General features: G+C 33.9%; 3 protein-coding genes across 5 annotated transcripts; 1 reads left to right on the forward strand and 2 right to left on the reverse strand.

Moving 5' to 3' along the window:
• The first annotated feature begins 2,321 nt into the window (after nucleotides 1-2,321).
• LOC112012091 (cytochrome B5-like protein) lies at nucleotides 2,322-7,333 on the forward strand. Of its 3 annotated transcripts, XM_024044460.2 has the most exons (9): nucleotides 2,322-2,450; nucleotides 2,664-2,709; nucleotides 2,841-2,899; nucleotides 3,499-3,579; nucleotides 3,703-3,815; nucleotides 3,927-3,967; nucleotides 5,968-6,045; nucleotides 6,152-6,243; nucleotides 6,994-7,333. In XM_024044460.2, the coding sequence occupies exons 5-9, from the start codon at nucleotides 3,740-3,742 to the stop codon at nucleotides 7,058-7,060; spliced, it is 354 nt and encodes a 117-aa protein (XP_023900228.1). In that variant the 5' UTR covers nucleotides 2,322-2,450; nucleotides 2,664-2,709; nucleotides 2,841-2,899; nucleotides 3,499-3,579; nucleotides 3,703-3,739; the 3' UTR covers nucleotides 7,061-7,333. The 3 variants fall into 3 exon arrangements, with proteins under 3 accessions (XP_023900228.1, XP_023900224.1, XP_023900226.1); XM_024044456.2 differs by lacking the exon at nucleotides 3,499-3,579; XM_024044458.2 differs by lacking the exon at nucleotides 3,499-3,579 and having other exon boundaries at nucleotides 2,329-2,504.
• Nucleotides 7,334-12,618: 5,285 nt separating this feature from the next.
• LOC112012102 (lachrymatory-factor synthase) lies at nucleotides 12,619-13,547 on the reverse strand. The gene has a single exon (XM_024044473.2). It carries the CDS (start codon nucleotides 13,408-13,410, stop codon nucleotides 12,901-12,903), a length of 510 nt encoding a protein of 169 aa, XP_023900241.2. The 5' UTR covers nucleotides 13,411-13,547; the 3' UTR covers nucleotides 12,619-12,900.
• An 11-nt stretch (nucleotides 13,548-13,558) lies between these two features.
• On the reverse strand, nucleotides 13,559-13,894 carry LOC136063276 (lachrymatory-factor synthase-like). Its single transcript, XM_065763428.1, has one exon. The coding sequence runs from the start codon at nucleotides 13,892-13,894 to the stop codon at nucleotides 13,559-13,561; it is 336 nt and encodes a 111-aa protein (XP_065619500.1).
• Between the last annotated feature and the right edge of the window lie 451 nt (nucleotides 13,895-14,345).

The raw sequence follows: 14,345 nt of genomic DNA on the forward strand, positions 1-14,345 counted from the left end.
ATTACTTTATTTATTTATAAATTATATCCTCAAAATAAAAATTATATATAAAAAATATAGACAGTTTTTTTTTTTTTGGCTATAAAATAGACCATAATAAACCCAACGCTTTCACTTTTTTTTTTTCCTTTTTCTTTTTTGGTGGAGAATCCAGACCAAAAGCGGCCCAGCGAAGTTATCACTTATCATTACTTAAGGAACATCAAATAAAAGAAGATGAGCGATATCCTCTGGTACATACTGTAACGTTGTTGCTGATGCATTAGCCAATAAAGATAAAGATACTTCGAGTTTCTGCCCTTTATCAAGACTTAAATTAAAGGTTTCTCTTTTTTTCTTTTTTTCTTTTTCAGCTTCCTTTCTTCTAAATTCTAATCTCACGTTTTTTTTTTTTTTTTCCAAATCTCTTCTTCTTTATTTTTGAATTATTAAAAAAATGTGATTTTTAATGCACTCCTTTTTTTTAATGATTCATTTATTTGTTTATTTATATTGGTGTTTGAATTGTTTTCTCTTCATATTTGTTTGTACTGTTTTTTTTTTTTTTTTTTTTCATTTTAATGAATGTATTTTCTATGTCCAAAATAAAAATCATTTTACGTGTGGTTTAATTGGATAGAAGAGAGAAACATATCAAATTGAGATGAATGCAAAATTATGACACTAAACCCAAAAAAAGCCTCGTCACACGTAGGTATGAGTATATCAATATATGTTATATAGTTTATTGTTTAAACCTTCTTTTCTCTACTTTTGTTTATGTGTTTTGTGCTTTATTTGTTTATTGCTTTAAGTCTAAACCTTTAACCCTTTTTTTTCTCTTCTTTTGTTTACGTAGTTTGAGATTTGCTTGTTTCTAAGTTATACAAAATTTTAAGACATGAAACAAGATTTTATTTAGCAAAAATTTTGTTGCAATCTTATGACATTTGTTTATTTTGCTTGTAAATTTTATAGAATTTCTAATGCTATTGCTTGTAAAACCTTTTTTTTTTTTTGATAAAATTGCTTGTAAAACCTGGATTTTGAATTATAATTACAAGTTTAATTTAGGTGGATGCCTTTTTTTTTTTTTTTTACATATTCATGTTATGATTTCTTAAAATTACTATATATATATATATATAGATAATTTTTAAAATATTTTTATTTGATCCTGTGGTTCAACCATTGACTTGGCTAGTAAACCAGGTCAACATCCAACCCAGGTTTAATTACTATGATTAGCTACCTTTGAGGTCCACTAGTTTGCTTTGGCTAAAAATATGGGTCCAGTATTTTGTGCTAGTTGCCACTCACATTGAAGAAATGCTGGAGTGAATTTGTATTGACCTCACCAGCTTTACGTGTGAAGCTAGCACATCCAATTGTTGGGACATGTTTTTTTTCTGGTTCAAAGCTTTCACATAATCTAATATGCTAAATATTAAATAATGCATTGAGTTGAATGCCAGAAAATTCCAACTTATCTGTGTTTTGGCAAATGAACTTCGACAAAGTAATGTGTGCTTAATTATTGAAGAAATTTTTATCATGAATTCCTTGTTGGTTCTTTACACATGAAAATTTTTCCAATTATGCAGGCTATGGCTCCTATATTTTCGCTAGTTTCTCCCAAGTTCCAATTTAAGGGTGCGAAGATTGGACAAGATATAATTAATTGGATGGAGAAGAGATTAAGCACCTTTTATGTGGAGGCCATACCATATTTATTTATTTAAATAGATTAAACTAAATAAATTGTTCTCAAACAGACCCTAAATGAACTATATTAAAAAAAAAAAAAAAAAATCAATTACACCTAATCTAATCTTTTGTTTATATATAAGTATGTATGATCTAAACCAACTTAATGTTGAGCTTGGGATAATATGTGGCATTTTATAGACTATATAAAATGCTAGAAGCACTATGTGGACAACTGATAAGTTTCATTTTAGTACCAAAAATTTGATAAATATTTGTTATTGACTAAATTATAAATATTTATAGGTTAATTGGAATCAAAATTGATGACAGAATATTTACAAAAAAATTACATGAAATTATCATGGTTTAAGTTAAATATAAGCTTCTTCTAAAAAAGTTTTTTTTTTTTTTTATTTAAGTTTAATATAAGCTCTTCTAAAAAAGGTTATATATAATCTTTGTGCAGATAGAATTGTACCAACCCAAAGAGCGAGTTACTTGCTAATTTAATTGGAAAATACTAAATTTACAAACTTTTTAAAAACAAGATCATTTATTAATAAATAAAAAAGTAATATTCGCTCCTATCAAAAAAAAAAAAAAAAAGTAATATTAGCAAGTGCCTATTATTTCGTAAAAAACTAAAAATATGCTAAAAGTAAAATAATAGCAATTACTCATCCTACACTGTCGCACTTTCTCCCCCGATACCCACTCATCAAACTCTAGCAGCCGCCGAACAACTTGCCACATTGCCACCGGTGAGCACCTTGCCACACTGTCATCGCCGAGCACCGATCTCACAGCCTCACTGAGTCATTTTTTTTCTCTCTCTATCGCTCTCGTCTCCTCTCTCAGCCTCTCTCCATCTCCATCTTGTTCAGTTTTATTTTTTTTCCCCTCTCCTTTTTTGGTTACTATGTTATGCTTGATAATTTTTTATTTATGTACATATTTTTGGATTGGGTTTTTAGGAAGAGGAAAAGAGTTGGGAAAAGCTGAAGCCTTTCAAAATCTAAGGTTGGATCTTCTTCAATCACATCATTTTGTGATTTTCGTGTTTATTGGGGTTATTATTCTGACATTGATTTGAAGCTTAATGGATGGTATATTGTGATTCTGTTTCTGATTTCAGTTGTTTGCATTTTCAGAACAAGAAGAGAAGGTGAATCTGTGGGAGAGTGTGACTAACTGCTCACTGCTGACTGAGGTATAATTTTCTTTCACCATAACTTATTTTAAGTTTTATGATGAAGCGGTGATGGGTATGAATTATAATGCCTGGTTGGGTTGATGGTGGTTTTGCACTTCTTGTGTGTTTCAAGCTTCAAGCTTCAAGTTTCAAGTATGTTTTTTTATTTTTTTTAAACTAAAAGTACAACTTAAAGCTAGGATTGTTGTGGAAGAGTTGTGAAAATATTGTGGATGCAACATTTCTCTTTACATTTTGAAAATTTATTCTGACCCCTTATATTAGTTGTACTGTTTATTTTTGTTGGTAATTTGACCGTTGAGTGCCCTTTATATTTAATTACTCCTATTTCATAGTATGCTAACTCTAAAAAGTTGTGGATTCTAACATATTATGAAGAGTCAGATTATAAACGGCTCCAATTCAGAGCAAAACCAAAATAAAACCTTCAGTTAAACCTTTATTGTATTAATTTAAGCAGTTGGAGCTTGGGATAATGCTTTGTTTAGTTGAAATTCGTTGCATACAACCTTGAGGGGTTGGATCAAGTGACTCTTTGGCTTGAAGGTGCCTCAGAATGCATCACCCAGGTTCAATTTTTTTTTTTTATCAACCAGGTTCAATCTTAGCCCACCAATTTGGTTACTACCTGCAGCTGTTGGGTACCAAACAAAAACCCAATAAAATTTCAATTAACAGTGAGTTCTTTTAGATTTGCCTTTTGGTTTTATAGAAAGAGAAAACCCATTTAAGCTTTCATAGCACATTCTTGTACATTTTTTTTTTTTTTTTAGTTTGATTTTTTTGAAATCTGATTAAAGCTAGTAAGAAGTACGAGGAGCTGGGCTTTGAGATACGATGATTGCTGTGCTGGTATTGATTCTGGGTGTTTTATTGGGAGCTTTCATTTTAATCCCACAAGTCCATAAATCTGGTAAAGTTTGTATCTTCTACATTTTCATCTTCATATTTTCTATTTACCCAATATTGTGATGAATATGTACATAATGTTTGATTTGGAGGAAATGAAAAATGTTTAATGTAGGTGGTACAAAAAAAGTTGAGTCAACTGCTAGCAATAAGAAGGTAATTAGTAAATTACTTAACTCCATAAATTATTAATCTTACTTTGGATTTTTTTTATTGATTTAATTCCTTCAGATTTCTGCTTACACGATTTGTGCTTTACATGATTTGTACTTGATTTTCTGTTTGGTTGTTAAGAAATTTGAGGAAGTTAAAATGAAGAATAATATATATATATATATATATATCTTGGTAAGAAGGAAGAATAATATTTGGTTTTTTGTTAAGTGTTGTTTTGGTTTACAAAGAAGTGTGAAATGTTAACCTGATTCGTTTTCAGAAATTTTTTGTACTTTCTGGTTCCAACTAAAACAAACATGAAGTTTCAAAAAAATAAAAATTAAAAAAGAGAATTAGGAGCTTCTGTTTGTTTAAATGACAACATGCAACTACTATTATAGTTTGAAGTTGTGGGTGCTTAAGGAAAATGTTTGGTGAAAAGAAATTCGATTTACTTGATCCAAGATTCAATTTTACTAAAAGCTTTCTCTTCCCCTTATGCGCTTGGCCTTTCTAAGAGCTCATTATCACTATTTGCATCACAACCAAAATTCATAACAACCTGTTAATCTTCCATTTGGCAGGCCACAGCATGCAACCCGAGTCTTTGACATGATTGATGACTTTTACATTGGAGATTTGGAGAGGTAATCGGTTACAACCATTGGTCTGTAAACAAGAATAATGTACTTTCAGAATCTTATTGTTCTCTTGGGGTTTTTGCCTTATTGATGACTTCTACATTGGAGATCCAGAGAACCAGAGCGATAGTTAATTACAGCCATTGATTTGTAAATTGACGAGGGAAACAACTCTTTTTCAAAACCCCCCAATAGCAACACGTCACATTACATTTTCACTAGTATATGAAATTCACATGCCTCACACAATCTCTCCATCTTAATAAAACCCAATTTTAGAAAATACATTTGTTAAATTACCTATTTGGTCCCAAACTTTACATTGTGTCATTTTGGTCTTTAACCTTTCAAATACATCATTTTAGTTCCCCACCTTCAAATGTGTTAAAATTGTCTATACAAGGAGTAAATGATAGATGAAAAAGGTTGGCGTGACATGGTTGAAGATCCAAAAATCTCTACCTCCGAACAATAATTTTTTAGCCCAATTCTCCTTCTTGATGTGAAATAAGAAATACCCATATGGCAAATTTCAATTCTAAAGTCTAAACAAATACAAAGCACAATAATCAATCCACTCACAAATCAATATATCAATCAAAAGCCTACAATCTAAAGAGAACCAAATTCCATCATTTTAGTATAACCCATATGAGATTTCATAGCAACAAACGCCAAAAATCATAAATGCAATTATTCAGAATCCACCCCCCCNCGCTTGGCCTTTCTAAGAGCGGTCTTATTTTTCTTTACTATTGAAGTATTTGTTGGTTAATGGCATTCCTTTTGATGATTAACTAAAACCATAAGGTATTAGTGCAATTATGAGACAAATGTTTACCTTAACTGCAAATGAACTTGGTTCATTAATAACACCTTCTAGAAGGAGATTCGGATGGATACATAAAGGAAGAATTATTTGGTTAAACCAAAATATACACAAAAGTTTTCCCTTAAAACAATCTCTTGTAATTGGGGGAAAGATTAAGGAGGAGAGAGGAGGGTGTTCACTGTTCAGATAGAGCTTGTTCCATGTTCATTGGCCATGGCTTAAGTGGGAGGGATAGACTTTATTTCTTGATGAAGAGATCCATAGTTGATGAAGACGCCCAAACTCCATAAACTTGATCTTCAAATTTCAAACAATATATGGCATTAAACCTTGATTAATATGTGCTATATCAAACTGCATATGAATTCCATTGCAGGTACAATATTGAGATAGAGAATCAAGATGTCTATTACTCTTTCGTACTTCTTCATTGTTAAAACTTAAAAAATATTCTCAATGTTCATTCTTTGCCTTTGATCAATCAGAAATCTATTTCATGACTCTCCAATTGTGCATTTTGTTTTTAGGTATCCAAAATCTACAGTAAAGCTGACGTCTTGGTGCATAACAAGAAAACTGATTGTTGGATCATCATCAAGGACAAGGTACTCTGTTTTAATGCTTCATTTGAAAGTTGAAATCTAAAACTCATACATTCAGAACCCTTTACTAGGTTTCTTATGTCACCTATTTTCTTTTCCTGGACTGTAGGTTTATGATGTTACCTCGTACGTAGAGGAACATCCAGGTGGTGATGCCATCTTAGCACATGCTGGTGATGATTCAACCGAAGGGTTTTATGGGTATGCATCTTTTGACTGAACAATTTTACTTTTCACTACTTGTTCGGTAGTAGTAAACTTGTTTTTCCTATTCCTCTTCATTAAGTGTATAGAATTTTGAAGAATTTTTTTCTTGTCCATCTGGTTGCAATTAACATCTCATCTTTGTTAGTATTTGGATAACAATAATGAAGCATGCAATTGCAACTAAGCAATTATCAAAGATAAACCCCTGCATGGCAACCAAATTGGTTGGCTAAGATTGAACCTGGGTGATGCTTTCTGAGGCACCTTTAAGCCAAAGAGCCACTCAGTCCAACCCTCAAGGTTGTGTGCAACGAGTTTGTACTGAACAAAGCATTATCCCAAGTTCCAACTGATTAGGTTCAACCAATAAACATTTAACTAAAAATTTTATATTGATTCTCCTCTGAATTGAAGCCTCCTTTGTTGGGCTCAGAATTGTTTTATGCGAAGACAGGACCTAGCCTTGGTATGTCATGTCATTGGCAATTTATAAAGATGGAACAACTCCTGTATAGCAGTTAAAACTCTACTTTAAAGATAGCAATCTCTCTCACTCCAAATATATGCTTGTAATCTTTTTGTAAATATCACATTGCTATTTGGTTTACATTCCATGCAAAGTGTAATTCTTGATGTTTACAAACGGATGAATAATGATCAATAGTTGGCCTAAGTTTCCTTTCATTATCACTATTTGCATCACAACCAAAATTCATAACAACCTGTTAATCTTCCATTTGGCAGGCCACAGCATGCAACCCGAGTCTTTGACATGATTGATGACTTTTACATTGGAGATTTGGAGAGGTAATCGGTTACAACCATTGGTCTGTAAACAAGAATAATGTACTTTCAGAATCTTATTGTTCTCTTGGGGTTTTTGCCTTATTGATGACTTCTACATTGGAGATCCAGAGAACCAGAGCGATAGTTAATTACAGCCATTGATTTGTAAATTGACGAGGGAAACAACTCTTTTTCAAAACCCCCCAATAGCAACACGTCACATTACATTTTCACTAGTATATGAAATTCACATGCCTCACACAATCTCTCCATCTTAATAAAACCCAATTTTAGAAAATACATTTGTTAAATTACCTATTTGGTCCCAAACTTTACATTGTGTCATTTTGGTCTTTAACCTTTCAAATACATCATTTTAGTTCCCCACCTTCAAATGTGTTAAAATTGTCTATACAAGGAGTAAATGATAGATGAAAAAGGTTGGCGTGACATGGTTGAAGATCCAAAAATCTCTGACCTCCGAACAATAATTTTTTAGCCCAATTCTCCTTCTTGATGTGAAATAAGAAATACCCATATGGCAAATTTCAATTCTAAAGTCTAAACAAATACAAAGCACAATAATCAATCCACTCACAAATCAATAAATCAATCAAAAGCCTACAATCTAAAGAGAACCAAATTCCATCATTTTAGTGATAACCCATATGAGATTTCATAGCAACAAACGCCAAAAATCATAAATGCAATTATTCAGAATCCCCCCCCCCCCCCCCCCCCTCTCTCTCTCTCTCTCTCTCTCTCTTCTTTGAAATCAACTAATTTCTCTCTATTTGGAAAATGAGCAAAGGCCTCATATTAAATGAAAATAACCTTACTGACATCCCCTCAAATATAAAATTTGACAATATCAAAATTTTAAAACCTCAACATTTAAGGTGTATACCGTAAAATATTTCAAGACATTTTCTAGTACATGTAGCCTTTGCTCATTTTAAGGTGTATGCCTTAAACTTTTTCGTATTTTCCCCAGCCATATGTATGTGATGTGAGTGTAAGAGACAAAAAGAATGGATTACATACACACGGGAGTACTCTACTATACTCCTCATTACTCCCTCTCATCCAAACTGGCCTAAATCATACCTTATAGGTAATTAAGAATAGATTAGAAGGCAATGGATGTGCAATTAGGTATATGATTAAATCATACATTTAAAGGTCTGTTAAGTAAACGGCTCCCAAAGGCATCGACTTCTGGTATTATTGAGCACTCTAATATAATTAATAATTTTAATACATTCTGAGTTTCTCACACACATATCTGTTGCGATACCATCGAGTGGCATACTTTTTCGATACCATCCCATCGTGACCGCTATTGGTGGTGCTTGGAGGCCGTGGGCTCCATCCTTGTAATGCTTTTGACTATGCAATCTGCAATGGAAAAGGTACCTGGCAGCTGGCACTTGGTCATGGACAAACCTATGTTGCAGAGGATTCCTAATCACCCTGTTCAGCATGTGAAGGAATCAAATGCTGCTTAAGATGCTCTTGCTAGTCCGGGAAGGAATCAAACAAATATATATATATATATATATATCCAGCATCATTGACTCCTAAAAATTCAATAGCTAGCTGTGAGGTCCACTATTTTGCTTTAGCTAAGAAAAGGGGTCCAGTGTTTTGTGCTAATATATTGCCACTCAAAACGGTGTCAGGCTCAGACCATGCGAGTTTTCTTTTTCATTTTTTCGTTTTTTTTTACGGGTGCACAACTCTTCACCACAAACTTCTCGCAAAACTATGGGAGTCTTACACATTTGAAATTAAAGTATATAATTAATTAGGGATTTGCCCTTATAATGAATAATTTAAAAAACTTTTTATGGAAAAATGTAAAAGTAATTGTGGGGGATGAGGATCCAAAACAATTGGTAAAATGGATAAGGACATCTCCAAGGAATCAAACCTCCAGAATTATTGGCAGAATGTTCTCGGAAAGTTCTCACCTAACTCGTGCAGAGGCAGATCGACCACAATTGACGAGGGCCCCAAGGACACCTACTTAACCTCAAAAAGCCGAGAGTCAGAGCTAAAGGGAGCACGGTACAAACCAAAGGTGAAAAAGGGTAACTTGGCATTGAGCAAAAAAGAGAAGAAAGAGGAAGGACAAAGCAGTCATCCTCTCCGCATTAAATACACTGTAACCACTTAGCTGACCGTATTAATGGAGAAATGACCTTGAATAGTGCCTACACAGCTCATACCTTAGTGTAGAAACCTTCTAGCAAGGCTTTGATGGGATAAGTGTCAAGAAAGTTTGATCCTAGCTCTCCAAATGTAGAGTCCAGATGCATTTTGACTAACTATATAAAGTCAAAAAGCACTTAGATCAAAGGGAGAATTTTCTGGATTAAAGGAAGAGAGACTACTCAGTTGCAACCTCATGCTCAAACTAAACCCGAGGACAAACACATTGTCATTTCAAGGCTTTTCCTAATTGAATACATTCACATTTCACTTGAATTAGTCCCTTTATCATTATCTATCTTTAAAATAGGTATTTAAAGGTTGGCCTTGCATCCCACCTCTAAAAATTAATTGTGTAAGCAAAAAGTAATACGTCAAAACCCATTAACTTCGTTACTAGCACTTTTTGCCTGCCACAGTAATTTATTGTTTTGACAACTTTTTCAATTTCTCATAAAAATTTTTCTTAAATGAATGGTTAAGGGCATACATTAACTGGACCCAATTAATTATGGTCAATTTGGATGAAGAGAGAGAGGAAGAAGGACTAGAGTTTAAGCTTAATGCTTTTATGAATACTGTCTCCCATTCTAAGGCCATACTTCTTGTTAACACATGCAATTGCATCTTTTCCAAGTTGAATAATGCTAGAAATAGAAATTATTTTACAAACACTTGTACAAACTGCTGATGTGGTGAGTGATTATTGGTAAATAAAAAAGTAATATTAATAGTGGGTCTAAATAAAAACCAATAAGAGGTTGACCACGTCAACATTTTGTAAAAATTTTATAAAATCGTTTGTAGCTGTAACATTATTCTTCCAAGTTTATTAGCCATGTAGTTCAGTTCTTTCCATGTCAGTACAGTCAGCTTGATTCATATCAATACCACCCTCCACTGCCATATCTTCACTGACTAGGAGACAGTAACAAATCAAAATTTGAAACATTACTCTACCTTGTTTGTCTTGCTCTTGAAACATTCATCGTTTGATGTTATAACATTCTAGGATAGTGATCTATGTTTTCTTTTTCAACAGGGCACATTCCTAGAAAAGATCAAGTTAGAGAACCCTGGAATACCATGCTCCTATCTAAAATGGGAGAAATTATAAGATCCACATAGTAGACAAGTAATGTGGTCCACTATTCCACTAAAAAACTGTCACTTGTTTAAAATTGTTAATTAGAAATTTTTTTAAAACAGAAATTAATTAATGACTCAGCAATTTTAAACAAGTGGAAGTTTTTTAGTGGAATGGTGCACAAGTGACATGGTCCACCAGAGGACTATATAATTTCTCCTAAAATGGCTTTTACTTAAGGTAGTTTTATTCTTTGATTTGGGTGCCTTTTATTTTTTGTGGAAAGGTCGCATATTAAATTACACAAAAGAAACACCTTTTAATCCAATATCAAATTGGGTCATCATAATCTTTTGGGATAATTACACTTTGCCCACCTGTAGTTTGCCTCTAATTCTATGTGCCCACCTGTAGTTTAAATTTTGACACTTTGCCTACCTGTGATTCTGATCGTGAGTGTTCCGTAACCCATCTCAATGTTTTCCGTTACTCTAACACCAAATAAGTAAAAAATACATCCCAAAACAGATCAAAACTCACTCTCACTCCCAAAACTCACTCACTCCCACTCGGCTTGCTCACCAAACTCACTTACTCCCACTCGGTTGAGACAACTGTGGCAGATCCGAGCCAAGGAAGAAAGACACAGTTGCTCCTCTGTTTAGCTATGGCAGATCCTACAATGTTCAAGATTTATGAGTTTAGGTTTTGGTTTGGGTTTATGTTAAAAAATTCTAGGTTTAAGCTAGAATTTTGGACCCAAATAAAGAAGATATTATTATATATAGACTTTGTTGTTTCCTAGAAATTAAAAGAATTAGACACACTTACGGAATAGTAAGTACGTAAAGCTCCTTAGCAACTTAGCAATATATAAGGATTAAGGGGGAGCCATGGAGGAAAATGTCGCTGTGTCATCATTTGGTTTTTTTTTTTTTTTTTTTTTTTGGCCATAAACTCATTTCCTATACAGTTTAAGAAAAGAAGATTTGTCTCTGCGCCAGTTATATATACATGTCAATTTCGTTTTGTTTTTTCATTCGACGACGGCGTCAAAGGAAGCGAAGTGAAATATGTATCAAACAGCTCCTCCTCCTGTTCGACCTAATTATGCAACTGCCAATGTTATAATCCTGGCCATGGGGGTGGTTATGCTAATGATCTCGGTAGATTTGGTAAACCCAGAATTTTTGAACATAAACCCAAACCAAAAACTAAACCATAAATCTTGAACATAAACTAAAAATTAAACCTATAAATTGATAGGCTTGAAAATGTTCTTATGGAGAGGACAATGAACTCATCTGAACTCACCCAAGCTTCAGATGAACCCAGAATCAAAGCTCCTTCTTACTCGGGTTACTTGCACAATCAAAGCCCAGATGATTCTTGGTCTAGAGTCTCAAGCGAAGCGCATTGCATTGTGTAGGATCTTCATTGGGTTGGATGGGAGTGAGTGAGTTTTGGGAGTGAGAATTAGTTTTGATCCGTTTTGGGATGTGTTTTTTACTTATTTGGTGTTAGAGTAACGGAAAATATTGAGGTGGTTTACGAAGCACTCACGGTCAAAATCACAGGTGGACAAAGTGTCAAAATTTAAACCCCAAGTGAGCACATAGAATTAGAGGCAAACCACAGGGGGGCAAAATGTAATTATCCCTAATCTTTTTTGCTTAAATTCATGACGTCCTCTTCAAAGTATGAATTGAAGTATAAATTGTGAGGTAATGTTTCTTGGTCTTATCTGCGTTATAACTCAAAATAACTAATCTAATCACAATTAAATATCCTCTTCAAAGCATAAATTGTGAGGTCATGTTTTTTGGTCTTATTTGTGTTATACCTAAAAATAACTAATCTAATCACAATAAGAGATGCTACGTCTACAACAATTTTACAATATTTTTACAACAAATCACAGATGGTTAGTTGTTATTGGTTCAAATTTGAAACTAACACTCAGATTACATTTTTGCCCCAAAAATAACAACCAGTAACAACCTGCCACTTAAAATTTGTTGTAAAAATATTGTAAAAATGTTGTACACATATCATTTCTCAATCACAATTAAGGATTCTTGCAAATAATTATTGTAATTATTTACAAGGCATAAATCAACTCATTATATACCTGACAAATCAGTGCACAATCACACAACAATTAATGCTTAACTAATTTAATATCAACGCGTCATGAATATAGTCAATAATAAATATTCAACTTTAAGAGATGAACACAATATAATAAAGTTTTTCATAAAACACCTCTAATACATAAACAGTAAACACGGTAAATGCATAGTCAACAATCAATATTCAACTTAAAGAGATCAGCACAATATAATAGTAAGTTTTTTTTCGAACAACACCTCAAATACATAAACATTGCAAATATACTAAATCAGTATACATCCAACACATACATCATCTCTCTCACAGTATACTAAATCAGTATTTTGACTTTTGAGAAAGGATCATATTTTCATACATATGCCGGAGGATGACAAAATTATTCATCAACAACAGCAGTAGCAACACAAATATAAAGCATGTAGGGCCAGATTTCACCTAGTAGATAAGAGGGCATCTTCCATTTTCTTTGCCATTGACTGGAGACCAGTCTCAATATAAGGGAGAAAATCTTCAAGTCTCAAACCTTCAATCGGATCACAGACGAAGGACCACTCCATCTTGCACCCTTTTTTGCCATCATCGTTGATTGGCGACACTATGAATCTCCCCACGTAAGACTTCATGCCGATGTTATTATCAATAATCTCATAGCTCAAACACCGTTTGATGGGATCAATCATCAGCAGTTTCTCTTTAGCCCACTTGATCATCGTTTCTTCATTGCCGTTGGATGAAGCTGTTGTTGTGGTGGCGACGTACCGGACCATTCCAGGCTGACCAAGGATCCCATCAACTTGGTAACATGTATCAATAGTAGGAAGCCATTTGTGAAGGTTGCAAAAGTCCTCCACCAGAGGCCAAACTTCTTGTGCTGTTGGAATTGCTAGTTCAACACAGGCTTTGCCTTCCCACTTTGTTTGTGTTACTGTTTCCCCAGCCATCTGTATGTGAGTGTGACAGACAAAGAGAGAGACAAGAATAGTGGATTATATATAGAGAAGACTAGATTATCAACACACGTGAGTTCTCTACTATGCTCCCAGTTTTCGCTCTCATCCAAACTGGCCTAAATCAATGCCTTATAGGCAATTAGGTATATGTATTCATGCCGATGTTATTATCAATAATCTCATAGCTCAAACACCGTTTGATGGGATCAATCATCAGCAGTTTCTCTTTAGCCCACTTGATCATCGTTTCTTCATTGCCGTTGGATGAAGTTGTTGTTGTGGTGGCGACGTACCGGACCACTCCAGGCTGACCAAGGATCCCATCAACTTGGTAACATGTATCAATAGTAGGAAGCCATTTGTGTAGGTTGCAAAAGTCCTCCACCAGAGGCCAAACTTCTTGTGCTGTTGGAATTGCTAGTTCAACACAGGCTTTGCCTTCCCACTTTGTTTGTGTTACTGTTTCCCCAGCCATCTGTATGTGAGTGTGACAGACAAAAAGAGAGACAAGAATAGTGGATTATATATAGAGAAGACTAGATTATCAACACACGTGAGTTCTCTACTATGCTCCCAGTTTTCGCTCTCATCCAAACTGGCCTAAATCAATGCCTTATAGGCAATTAGGTATATGTTTAAATCATACATTAAAGGGCAGTTAAGTAAACGACTCCCAAAGTCATCGACTTCAGCTAGTAATTATGTTATTGAGCTGCGGGTTCCACTGTAATAATAATTATAAGACTTCTGAGTTCTCACACATCTGTTGCGATACCATCGAGGTGGCATACTTTTTCGATACCATTTCATTATGACCGCTATTGGTGGTGCTTGGAGGCCAAATAAATATTAATTCTTCTACAACTTTCTTTTTTTGATTGTCTATATTAGGTTCTTGTTAACGTGAATTCTTAGGATATATGCTA

This window comes from Quercus suber, unplaced genomic scaffold (genome assembly GCF_002906115.3).
Source record: "Quercus suber isolate HL8 unplaced genomic scaffold, Cork oak 2.0 scaffold_506, whole genome shotgun sequence".
Classification (NCBI taxonomy): Eukaryota; Viridiplantae; Streptophyta; class Magnoliopsida; order Fagales; family Fagaceae; genus Quercus; species Quercus suber.

Bases quoted from the DNA above. Each gene is read 5' to 3' on its own strand.
- LOC112012102 (XM_024044473.2), bottom strand. From the start codon at position 13,410: ATGGCTGGGGAAACAGTAACACAAACAAAGTGGGAAGGCAAAGCCTGT.
- LOC112012091 (XM_024044460.2), top strand. From the start codon at position 3,740: ATGATTGCTGTGCTGGTATTGATTCTGGGTGTTTTATTGGGAGCTTTC. The intron at 3,816-3,926 runs GTAAAGTTTGTA...TGTTTAATGTAG, and splicing joins CCCACAAGTCCATAAATCTG to GTGGTACAAAAAAAGTTGAG. The intron at 6,244-6,993 runs GTATGCATCTTT...TCCATTTGGCAG, and splicing joins TCAACCGAAGGGTTTTATGG to GCCACAGCATGCAACCCGAG.
- LOC136063276 (XM_065763428.1), bottom strand. From the start codon at position 13,894: ATGGCTGGGGAAACAGTAACACAAACAAAGTGGGAAGGCAAAGCCTGT.